The sequence below is a fragment of the Berghia stephanieae genome, chromosome 1 (genome assembly GCF_034508935.2).
Source record: "Berghia stephanieae isolate SIO BIC M18660-M18661 chromosome 1, UCSD_Bste_1.3, whole genome shotgun sequence".
NCBI classification, from domain to species: domain Eukaryota; kingdom Metazoa; phylum Mollusca; class Gastropoda; order Nudibranchia; family Aeolidiidae; genus Berghia; species Berghia stephanieae.
The window spans coordinates 95,619,017-95,631,516 of record NC_088360.1 but is presented as its reverse complement, the minus strand read 5'-3'; the positions used below and the strand labels follow the sequence as shown (position 1 = coordinate 95,631,516).

At 36.0% G+C, this 12,500-nt stretch overlaps 1 protein-coding gene and 1 long non-coding RNA gene across 3 annotated transcripts in view; one reads left to right on the top strand and one right to left on the bottom strand.

Moving 5' to 3' along the window:
* The window catches only part of LOC144962433 (uncharacterized), an 11,418-nt gene extending 115 nt beyond the window's left edge, over positions 1-11,303 (top strand). The window contains exons 2-4 of one of the 2 annotated variants that reach the window (XM_078895376.1): positions 1,514-1,646; positions 3,218-3,390; positions 6,584-11,303. In XM_078895376.1, coding sequence (XP_078751502.1) covers positions 3,226-3,390; positions 6,584-7,219 — 801 coding nt within the window. In that variant the 5' untranslated portion in view covers positions 1,514-1,646; positions 3,218-3,225 and the 3' untranslated portion in view covers positions 7,220-11,303. The remainder of the gene's footprint in view (positions 1-1,513; positions 1,647-3,217; positions 3,391-6,583) is intronic. The other variant, XM_078895377.1, reaches the window with a different exon arrangement.
* The window catches only part of LOC144962436 (uncharacterized), a 21,404-nt gene continuing 12,877 nt past the window's right edge, over positions 3,974-12,500 (bottom strand). Inside the window, exons 3-4 of the long non-coding RNA XR_013643479.1 lie at positions 12,158-12,269; positions 3,974-4,220 (exon numbers count right to left, since the gene is read on the bottom strand). This is a non-coding gene — a long non-coding RNA (uncharacterized LOC144962436). The remainder of the gene's footprint in view (positions 4,221-12,157; positions 12,270-12,500) is intronic.

The following is a 12,500-nucleotide window of genomic DNA, read 5'->3' as shown; positions in this document are numbered from 1 at the left end:
TATTATGAATAACATTGAGCCACAGTTAATAACAATGTCTAAGTTTTATTTTATCGATGGTGTGCCACAGGGAACCAAATGCAGACGGTCAGTGACACACTTCCCTATTGTTTTGTTGGAGAGAGATGTGAAATTATGTGGTTAATGTCTTATGCTGGCTATATGAACAGCATTGATATAATCTCCTCTGACAAAATATTTTGTCTTTCAGTTTATAAAAGCGAAGTGTGTACTCATTATGATTTGTTCCCTAGCATATTAACACAAAACCCTATAGCTCTGCCCCCCCCCCCCCCCCCCCCCAGTAATAGGTACTCGTCTTATTTATGAAAGCTAGGTTACTATATTTATAGAGCAGTATAATTAGGTGCCCCAAACGTAAACAATAACAAGTTGCTAGTGATTTTCGTTAGGGACCGGAAAAATTTATGCACAATATAGGTCTCCCAATTTTGTAGTTTGAGTTGTAGGCAATACACTTTCAGTATTGAAAATATGTTTACATAAAATCTAACAGTTGCAGAAATAATAATATAAGACTAAATTATTCTGAAAATCAGGCTCCGAAGAATTCTCGTTTTGTTCACACCAGCGCAATAATTTGCTCTGGTCTAAAAATAGATAGACTGTAACTTTTGATAAATTTTACCTTTTGTTCCATAAAATATCCATATCTAGACATTATTTGATGCATGATCGAGTATTTATGAATATGTGTTTCTTTTGCCCCCTAACAGCCAAATTTTAAAGGTTATTTTTTTTCTATAATTTACATTGGAACTTGAGCTGTCAAGACAGGAACATGTGGTTTGCCATGTGCTTCTAGACCTTGTTTACGTTTGGGGCACCTAATTATACTGCTCTATAGGGTTTTGTTTTGTTTGTGTGTTTGTTTTCTCGGTCTTTGTAGTGGGCTCTTTGTGATGTAAGACCAACGTGCACATATAATCAGGTCTGATTACCGAATACATTCATGAACTTGATTTAACTTTGTTGTAATGAACACTATTTTGCGTTGGTTTGAGAGTACTTGTATATCCGTTACAACAATGAGCCCAAACAATTTGAGTTATCAGACCTGCAAATAAGTACATGTTGGGTCAGACCGACTTTATTCTACGAGCAATACATCCTGAGCTATCGTGTTTGAAACATTTAACAAACAAATTGGTCTCAATTTTTTAATGTGCTGCTCAGATATAATTTCTTTTGGAATAATCACTCTTGGTTTACGAATAGATTATATTGATTTTCATTAAGGCTATTTTTATGTTCCCTGTGTTATAGAAGAGGATTGTTCTGGGAGCCTTTCGTTTGATTTTGGCTTTCAAAGTCAAGTCGCACTTGAACCGTGTGTTTAGTTCTAAACATTTTTTCTCTCACCCCAATAACATATTTTAAAGTTTGAAATTATTTTTCATTCTTTAATTCTTTTTCATAATTAGAGAAATATCCTTTACCAAAGGAAAGATATCCTCAGTTGAAAAGTTTTTAATTTTTGTGGTCTATACAGTGCGAAAGTTTGGTTAGTGCACCTTACAACTTCTGCTGTAGTGCTTTTAACATCACTAGTAGGCCCACCATCACCGTGCCCTCCGCCGACTCCTAATTGGCATTTTTTACGTATATCACAGCGCACAAATCAGGTAAGATTGTGGTTTATTTGGGAACTTGGTGCTCTTATAACTGAAAAGAATTTTTAAAAATTGAACTTTTAATTAGCGCAATATTCACTGAAAGCACTCAACGCGCTTTACAACGGGCCTCAAGCCAACAGTAATACTTAACATGTGGGAAGAGACATGACGCCTATTAGACGATATTACAATTTTCCTGATAGATATAACGCTGTTAACGGCTAGGTACTCATTTTACACCTGAGTACGGTAAAAGACTGTGAGTGAAGAGCCTGCTCCACAGACTTAACTATGCACCGCTCGGGACTCGAACCCAGGAGCTTTCAATCCAAAGGCGAGTGTCATACCACTATGCCACATAGCCGCACATAATGTTAATTAGATACCTCTTTAACTTTTACATAGGCTATAATAATGCAAAATATTAAATCTTAGTGGAAAATTTTCATACAAAATTGGGCCTTAACTTTGTGCTTTGAAAAATCTATTTTTTTATCATACTACACCCATAACAAACTTTTTTCGGTACTTACTTAAAAACATGGTCCTTGCCGAGCTGAGTAATTTTACCGATATTTTGTTAGCCATATGTCTTATGTTGATTAAGAGAAATAGCAGCCATTGTTTATGTTACCATAAAAAGTAGCCAATTTTATTCATTTTGCCGAAAAAAAAAAGGATCAATTCCTAACACAATGTTGCCCAGAAAAAAAAGAACAAATTCGGACGAGAGATGCACCCGCAAAAGCCATCTTGACGTTCTCTCTGTGTGTGAATAATAATAATAATAATAATAATAATAATAATAATAATAATAATATAATAATAATAATAATAATAACAACAACAATAATATTAATAATAATAATAATAATAATAATAATAATAATAATAATAATAATAATAATAATAATAATAATAATAATAATAATAATAATAATAATAACAGTAGTAGTAGTAGTACTAGTAGTAGTAGTAGTAGTACTAGTAGTAGTAGTAGTAGTACTAGTAGTAGTAGTAGTAGTACTGCTATCTACTACTACTACTACTACTACTACTACTACTACTACTACTACTACTACTACGACGACGACGACGACGACGACGACGACGACGACTACTACTACTACTACTACTACTACTACTACTACTACTACTACTACTACTACTACTACTACTACTACTACTACTACTACTACTACTACTTTTAGTAATTTTATTTTATTTGTTTTCCACATTAAAGAATTTTACAATTCACAAAACTTCATTTATTTCCACAGAAATCCATATTATGAAACTAAATTTCCATTTCATACAGTTCATGTCTTTCGTTAGAGTGTCTCTTTTTATTATTAGACTAGCATTTTTAAACATCCGTCTCTGCTAACTGCCAAATTCTAATTCACACCATAGTCTATTGTAGTAATATTTGTAAAATGTCTTAACCAAGGATGCAATGCCGGGGACAAAATGCTTGGATCATAATTGCTCAGCGTGGTCATTGTCAAAATTCAAGATAATATTGTACCGATGAGCCACCGACAACTCAATTACCTTTTTTAAAAAAATAATTATTACAGGATTCAGAATGTCTGCCACCTCAAACCAGTTCCAGGATCTTCTCGCCAGGCTTTTAACCTTAGAGGAAAGTAATAAAGCAATGAGCTCAGAGATCCTTGCACTGCAAAAAGAAAATATCGCATTTCAGAGAGATTTTCTAAGAGCTGAAAGAGAGAATGCTATCTTAAAAAAGGTAAAATCACTATAAACGGCAATTTCAGTGTTCCTCTCCTCCCCTCCCCTCCTCCTCTTCCCCAATCTCCTTCTCTTCCTCCTCCTTCTATCAATCTTCCTGATTGTCATATTCTCCTCCTTTTCTTCCACCTCTACCACCACAATCACTATCTTCTTCCCCTCCACCACCACCACCACCACCACCTCCTCCTCCTCCTCCCTCTCCTCTTCATCCTCCCCCTTCATCGTCTTCTCCATCATTATCAGCATTATCTTCATCGCCTTTATGATCCTATTGCAAAAGTTAATGCTTCTGACGAAATGCAGCGCCGTAAATGAGTTAGGGGCTAGGACACCTGCTCAAAACCACACACACACACACAGCGCAGATGATGGGAGTCAAACCCAAATTATACTACATACCAGGTAGAGCTGGGGCGGGAATTAGTTTATTAGGGTCTTGTGAATACCAAGCCTTTTATATAAAGGTCTTTCGAACTCCAAGCCGCTCGGTTTGTTTTACTGCCATGGCACAAACGAATCATAGACGAATCGTTTTGTGACCTAGATGAATCATTTTGTGTGTACAAGCCATGCTGGTAAGTACAGCGCTTGCCAGTCAGAAAAAAAAAACTGAAAAGAAACAGCGAAGCTGCGTTTAAAAAAAGAATTTAAAAAACAAAAACAAAAAAAAAGTACAAAAACAAAAACCCAAAACAACTGAACCTTTCAAAGACGAAGTTCAATCTTGGAGCGAAAAGATCATGCTGTTTTCATCAAAAGACAAATAACAGCAATGCAATTAGAGTTTAATCGAAGCCTGGGTCTCAATGGTGGAAACGGTTTATTCTGCATGAAAAATAATTTAAAGGGAAACTATTATTTGAAAACTAAAAATCAGTGTCACTGTCAAAGGATTAATTGCACGCTCCGTCAAGCATCCCGTGACACTTCTACCTCCCTTGCTAATCATAAAAAAAGTAAATGATATAACAACCAGCAACACTGAGTTGAAAATAAAAAGAAGCAAAAATCAGTAGCAATGTAACACTTTAAAGGCGAAACTCGATCTTATTTTGACCCAACACCAGATCTTCCCGTTTTCATCAAAAGACAAGTAACGGCAAAGCAATTTGAAGCCCGTGCCGCAATGCTCTGACTGCTCTTTTGGTGGAAACGCTTTATTCTCCATTAACAATAATAAAGATAAAAAGAAACTATTATCTGAAAACAAAAAATCAGCTTCGCTGTTAAGGGGTTAAACCACCTGCACCACAAGTGCATGTACTACGTCATCAGGCGATCCATCTTTTTTTTATCTTCCCCCATGCCCCCTACCCTCATCTCTTATCCCTCCATTCTCGGAATATCCTGCTGGATGTGAATTGTTTTCTCTCTCGTTCAATACGATTCAATAGTCTGGTGTCACGCCTCCCGGCAACGGCGGCCATCTTGGCTCTAAACAAAGAAAATCATTACTTCTTATTTTTCATGATGGCTAGAACTTTTCATATGCCTTGTGATCAAAATGTGTAAAAGTCAAAACATGATCAAATTTATGGGGGTTTTTATCCTCTGGATATCCTTTATGCTCGCCTGAGAAATATTTCATACGAGCGTCCACCATTGTTGCGATAGTTTAGAGCCAGTGTTACTAAGTTACCACGCGTCATTAGGAAGGAAGTGGCGTTACGACTGTTGAAGAGTATTAAAACCAAGACATCCGGCAGCTTGTTTACAATTGGATGTGAATTGGTTTGAAAGAGATACAGTTCCGAGTTCCGATTCAATGTTTGATGGATCGCTTCGTTCCGGTGTCCCGCAACAGCTCTACTACCAGGCTATCTACAGGTTACAAAGTGTATGCTAAAAGTGTGAAATAGGGGGAGAGGCCTAGCGGCCGTAACAGCAAGTTTTAATGTTAATCTCTTTATTCCATGAAACTGTTTCGTAGACGTGGAGGAAATGGGGACATTTATGATGAAGAATCTAAGAATTGTTGCCGTTGATTGTAGGGATATTGTTCTCTTCAAAGATTTATAGGAAACTTTTCAAATTTCACATTAACAAAAGCAGTAACAAAGTGGGTCTCGATTTGAGCAATAATACATACTAGAACAAATATTTTCTTCTTAATTCATTAACCTCTCTTGTTTATGAGAAATGGTGTGATGCATTATACGTCAAACGTTCGTTGGGTGAGATACTTAGGTAATTTGTCATTAAGCCTCTTTAAGGCTCAGTAAATTATGCTTTGTTTCTTACTAGGTTTCCGAGAGTTAATTTTTTCTTTTTCTTTTCATTAACAGACCTTTAAAGATTAAAGACTCTATGAATCCTTGATTTGGCTATGAATTATTATTATTATTATTATTATTATTATTATTATTATTATTATTATTATTATTATTATTATTATTATATATTATTATTATTTTATTATTATTACTATTATTATTATTATTATTATTATTATTATTATTATTATTATTATTATTATTATTATTAAAGATAGATTTTATATGTACATAATAAAATAACAAAGCACTCCCTCTACTAACCCCCTCTACCGTACGAGCTAATGAATACAGACAATCAGACACGAAGCAAATCATGAAAAAAACAAAGCGGACGCAAAAGTTCGAAAATACTATCTTCACTGTCTGTTTGACTTATAGCCGCTTTACTTGCTTAACAATAAATGTCTATTGTGACTCTATGACAGACCACATAACAAATATAAATATCGAATTGTAGAAATTCTGTTCGTTTTTTAAAAAGAAGAAATGAAGTGAGTAGGAAATGCCAGAAGACAACAGAGAATAAAAACTTCCCGGCGGCGATGGGAGCTCGAACCCGCGACCTTACTGGTACACAACTCCGCCTGGCCCGGGAGATCGTGACTCTACCGTATGAACATCCACAACCCCCAAACAAGTCGCTTCAAACTGTATGTCTATTTAGAGCCACTCTCCCCGACTTCTTGATGTCAGGGGTTCAACACACACACACACACACACACACACACACACACACACACACGCTGTGAAGTTAGTTGGTCAGCATTTAAGCTTAATAGCCAATATTCTCAACACAAACATGAAACAAAGAAACGTTTCCATGTTCATGTTAATGTTGAGAAACAATAATTTTTGTTTCGAATTTTTTGTTGTTGTAAATTTAAACTCATTTAGATTCTTTATTTCCAACAGAAAGTTGATTGTTTGGAAGAAAGACGTGTCCAGCATGAGGACAAGATCGAAAAACTTGAAAGACGCTTGAGTTCAATGTCGAAGGAATCAAATGATAATTCGAAAGAATTAAAGGGCCAAATAAAACATCTTCACGATATCGGCAGAGTTTTCAACCGTGCTTTGGTTGCAACTGACAAAAACTTAGATCTAAGGAGGGAGGTCACTGATCTTAGCCAGCACATTTGTGATATTGAATCGAGACTTATTCAGGATGCAGAAATTTCAACTTATGTGGAACTAAATCGGAATGGACCTCTTTTACTCGGACACAAACTACATTTGGATACGTGTACCAAGATAATCCAAAACAGCATGTCTTTTGATACGGTTTCATGTCACCTGAATCCTACAGTAGATGGTGTTTATGCTTTAAATGCTGTCTTTCGTCAGGAAGGTAATGGCAAATTGCGGCTTTTTGCAAGGATTAATGATAGCAAGGAGATATATCTTGGTATGACTCAAAGTACAATTGATATTAGCAGCACCATGCGTCTCTGGAAGCTGAAAAAGGGGCAGAAATTATCGATCCAAGTCTGCCTTTTTGAAGGAGACGCCCATCTCCGATGGTGTAATTTGTACGTCTGGCTCTTTTAGAGGGTAAACATACCGGGTATCCCCGAAAATAAGTCAAACGACTTTACAGTGCAGTTATGAATTTGTTTCCCGTGTATATCATTTGAAGAAAAAGGTATCGTTAAAATATTGAATCATTCACCAATAAAATATTGTTTGTTGAATTAATCTTTGAAAATCTGTATTTTTTTGATGAATTTTTCAATTTTTTTTTAATGACCAAAGACAAAAAAATATCTTAGCAATATTTCTGGATCATTTGTTTCTGTTTCTGTATTCCCCCCCCCCTCCCCCCACGCCCCCTTTTTTTTCTTTCCTTCTTTCTTTCTTCCTGTTTTCTTCTCTTTTATTTTTTGCTAACTAAATTATTGATACATATGCACAAAGCATACTTGACCCTCAAGAGAACTTTAATGAACCTTAGGGGTGTGATTTAAACGCTCTTTAAGCGCGAGGATTTTAATTTTACCGGATTAACACGTAATCTGTTTTCAATCTTGATTTCTTTGACTAGGTACACAGTTATTTAATACATTTTTTGTGCAAAGGTTGTGCTATTGCTACGAGACAAGTCCAACGAATTATCTACAATAATGCGATGTTCTTTCACCATTAACTATTTCTAACGTAAATTACAAGCTGTTTTTAGTGTAAGAAGTGATCACCTTATTTTCTCCAAGTCGTCGCAGGGAAACTTATAAATAGATGCCTGAAAGACTCCGATTTTTTAACGACAAATTCCTTTAAGTGACACAGATTAGGGCTATCTAGAAAAGCGAATAAATGGTTTTAATTCGACTTGTACATATATGGGGGTCTGGCATCCGAATCCAATTATGGCCTTGTTTAACATTGTTGTAATGGACAGTAATTTGCGTCATTCTTTGCGAATTCCATTACAGCAATAAGCCCATAATGAATTAGGTTATCAGACTTATGCAAATAAAAGCACGTTGCGTTACACGTTTTCTGAAAATAAAACAGTGAATTGTTTTTATAATGAAAAATCACATTATAAATAGATCATATAAACTAATTGACTTCGCGCTACAGTGCTTATGCTACATACAATGAAAATATAAGATACTGGAATAGAAAATTTAAAAGATTTAGTCTACAGGATCAGAGTCCATCCTGAAATTTATTCATACTGGTCATTGTGCAAATATTGGTCTCTACCAGTGCCCGTTTTTATGTAGGCGGACTAGCACTTAGTCTCTGACTTCAGTCAAGGACTTGAAAAAAATCGCTTTTTATGTGGGCTGAGCAGTCAAGTTTCAGACTAAAATCAAGGCACTTTCGGACTAAGTTTTGCCAAGTTTTAGTCCTTTGCTCAGATTGGCTTCATCGTTTGTTCCTGACTAGTCGCTAGGATACACCATAGTGTCGACAAGATAGCAGCTGTTGTGAGATTGAGAGAGCTTCGTCTCAGAAGGACAATAAAGTCGGTAACGAGTGACAGATGCAAAACGTGTCCTGTTGCTATTGGCACTGGTTTCAAACAACTGGAAGAAAAGTACAGATCGTCGAAAGTACATGTTTTTGTGAGTAACAACTAAAAAAAAGAACCTCCGATGTAATTGGGCTCGCAAGTTGCAAGTGAACGGAGACTCGACGTCGAAGGGTTCGCTTCAAAGAAAAAAAAACGATTGGAAAGTATACTGGAAACAAAAGTTATTCTGCTGGCATTGTAACCGACTGAAAGTTTGTGATTTACACACTTTCTGTATTGCTTGTGTTTGCTGGGTTTTTTGTTTTTGTTTTTGAGTTTTTGTTTTGGTTCAATTTGTTCGAGTTTCAATAAAACTTTCATTGACCTAAATATAGAATTGACAGTTGGCAGTCAATATATCACATGACTTGATTCATCATGTGCCTATGGCAAAAGTAAGTTCAAATATGAAACAATGAAATAATATATCTATGTGTTGCTAATTTCCTCTTTGGAAATCTTTTGCGTTGAAAGTATGAAGAATGGCATCTTACCTGCCATCGTGTAATAGAGAGCTTGATGTAACCAGCACAAAATAACCGAATTAGTCGTCCTTACAACGCCCACTTCTCGGCAAGAGCCTAGTTGGTCAGAGACTAGAAAACGTTCATAAAATTAAAATTCGATTGTTCTAGTCACTTGCTTCGCTCAGATTTAAGACTATGAAGTCATTTACTACCTATTAAAGAACTAAATCTAGTCTGGTTCCATGAAATTGGGACCAGGGCTCGTTCTTATGAGACGTTACTAAATCTAGTCAAGGTTAGCCTAGTAAAAGACTTTCTAGTCTTAATCCTGAGCAAAACACGTGACTAAAAATCGGTTCTTATGATTGATCTCTAGTCTCTGACTCTGAAGGCTCTGAGCTTGACAGGGACGTAGACTAATCGGTTATTTTGTGCTATTAAGAAATCAGTCTCCATATACTTTTCCGACGCAAAATATTTAATTAGCACACCTTTCATCTTTCTTATCAGGCTACCATTATAATCGGCGTGCACACGTCGATTATGATACACGACATTCAAGGCCGCTTTTTCCGTTGTAAATTATTGTCGAAATTATCTTACGCAGAGCCATATTCGACTCATACGAAGCAAAGAGTCGAAGTCCTGGCGCTTGCCTTAGTCACCTCCATGGATGTAAAGAAAAGGACTCTAAACAAAGTGGGCGTGGTATTCTTTTCGTTTGTAAAAATACGATGACTTCAGCCATGCGCAGAGCCAATTCAATTTTAATGGATTACTGGGTCTAAATCTCAAGTGTTTACCTTAGATAGCTCTTAATTCTCTATAAAATACTCTCGGAAGTATTTGCGATTTTTTCAATCATAAGTGTTGCTATGATTTAAATCTTTATCTCAATGTAATGGTTAACTTTAGGCTTATAAAATGCATGCTTCTTTTCCCTTAGGCTCCTTCCGCACTAGGACAGGCGTAATTAATTATATCAAAAGAGGGGAGGCGGGGAGGAGCTGTGGAATACAGTAAAGAAAGTGAAATAAAATAAGGGATGTAGGTATTAGTATACTCATCAGTGGCAGTAGCAGCAGCAGAAGCAACAGTAGAAATTGTAGTAGTAGTAGTAGTAGTAGTATATAGTAGTAGTAGTCAGTTAGTAGTAGTGTAGTAGTAGTAGTATAGTAGTAGTAGTAGTAGTAGTAGTAGTAGTAGTCTATGTAGTAGTAGTGTGTCCTAGTAGTAGTGTAGTTTAGTATAGTAGTAGTAGTAGTAAGTAGTATAGTAGTAGTAGTATAGTAGTAGTAGTAGTAGATAGTAGTAGTAGTAGTAGTAGTAGTAGTAAGTATAGAGTAGTAGTAGTAGTAGTAGTAGTAGTAGTAGTAGTAGTAGTAGTAAGTAGTAGTAGTAGTAGTAGTAGTAGTAGTAGTAGTAGTAGTAGTAGTAGTATAGTAGTAGTAGTAGTAGTAGTAGTAGTGTAGCAGCAGCAGCACAGCAGTATAGTAGTAGTGTAGTAGTAGTAGTAGTAGTAGTAGTAGTAGTAGTAGTAGTAGTAGTAGTAGTAGTAGTAGTAGTAGTAGTAGTAGCAGCAGCAGCATTAGTAGTAGTAGTAGTAGTAGTAGCATTAGTAGTAGTAGTATAGTAGTAGTAGTAGTAGTAGTAGTAGTAGTAGTAGTAGTAGTAGTAGTAGGGATGCAGATAATAAAGACAGGCATTGCAACTTTGACACGACGCCGCCAAGTCTGGGACTTTTTTGTCCTAGGGCGGAAGGCTGCTATATTTTTCTTCTATCACAAATGATATGAACACGGGACTTGGACAGTCCTGTCCCGTTGATTTTGTAGCATTTCACAAAGGTTCGGGACACGCTAGGACTAGGACTGATTTGTCCCGTCCCAATAGGTGCGGTAGGTTTCTCTTTATTACATATGTTACAGATTTGGGACAGGACTGTACCCCCCTTATGGAACGATGGACGCGCCCCCTACTGCATAATTTGAAGCAAGTCAATTTTAAAAGTTTCATTTCAAACTTATATGTATGATGTATGATTTTCCAAATAATAATTGTCACGAAAAATTATTTTTTGGGTTTCGAAATAACATAAAATATTCATTTTTTAGCAAATAAAAACAAGCTGTCAACAGTTCTAAAATGACTTCCGCCTTGTTTTTACACCAGTGTTGGGCGATATCAGAAATTTTCGATATCAATACGATACGATATAGAAACGATACTGATATTTTAACAAGAAAAAAAATGATTATCACTTCCCTCGTTTAACTCTCTCCTTACCAGCTACTTTAGAATTTCCCCCGAAAATTTACACCCACCCAGCACAAAAATAGACTTTTCTTACTCAAACAAAAAAAAAAATAAAATACCAAGTGAGCTCTACAACACAGTGTTTAGTATTTATAGCTGTAATCAAAGCATTTCTTTAAATTTTGTGATGTACAAGAGAAATCAGAAAAAGAATATTGTCAGTTGCATCGTAACGAGTGTGACGATTTTCCTATGGGTGGTAAGGAGAGGGTTAATCTTATCTATAGAAACGGTGATTGCTATCATTTGCATCTCGATTGTTGTATTTATAAACGCAACATGTATGAAGTATGATGGTTTTGTAAATGTAAGTCAATAACTCCGTGAGACATATCTGTAGATTCATTTTGAATCGAGGCGAGGGAAAATAGCGAAAGATAGCGCCTCGCTTAACTAATCATCAGACAAGAAGAGTGTATGGATAGCCCGATCTTCCGAGTCTTCAAACGAAAAGAGTCTTCCGGTATGACACAGTTATAACAACATGCCCTTACCAAGAGAACTTAAAGGTGGTTTTGCTCATGCGTCTCTCGTCCTCGCTTCCGTTGAAGTGTCTCAAGCCGCTTTCAAGTAAGGTCATCTGGAGGAAGCTTAGGAGTCCTTAAAACGGCGAAGCGTGCTTTAATTCGAAGTAGAAATAACACAAAAATTTCCATAATAAATGAAAGTTAATTATTTATTTACCTTTACGTAGTGATTTTATGCACCTCCGTTTACGGTGTATCTTAACGGATCGTTTTATGCACCTCCGTTACGCATGCGCATTCCACCCAATTTCATCAGCGATAATGTGTCTCTGTATTTGGATATGACAAAAGTTATATTGTGACATATATAGGATGTCTAATTTGAATAAAAATAATAATAATCTAAAAAAATCGAAATATAAAATCAGAAAATAGAAGTGCATTGGAGGTAAAATAATGTTTTAGAAAGACCTTATTAAATGTGATGAATAGTCAGGTGGCTCTGTAGCGGAGTGGACAACCTGTCAGACTCTAACCTTGAAAGTACAGGGTTCGATTCC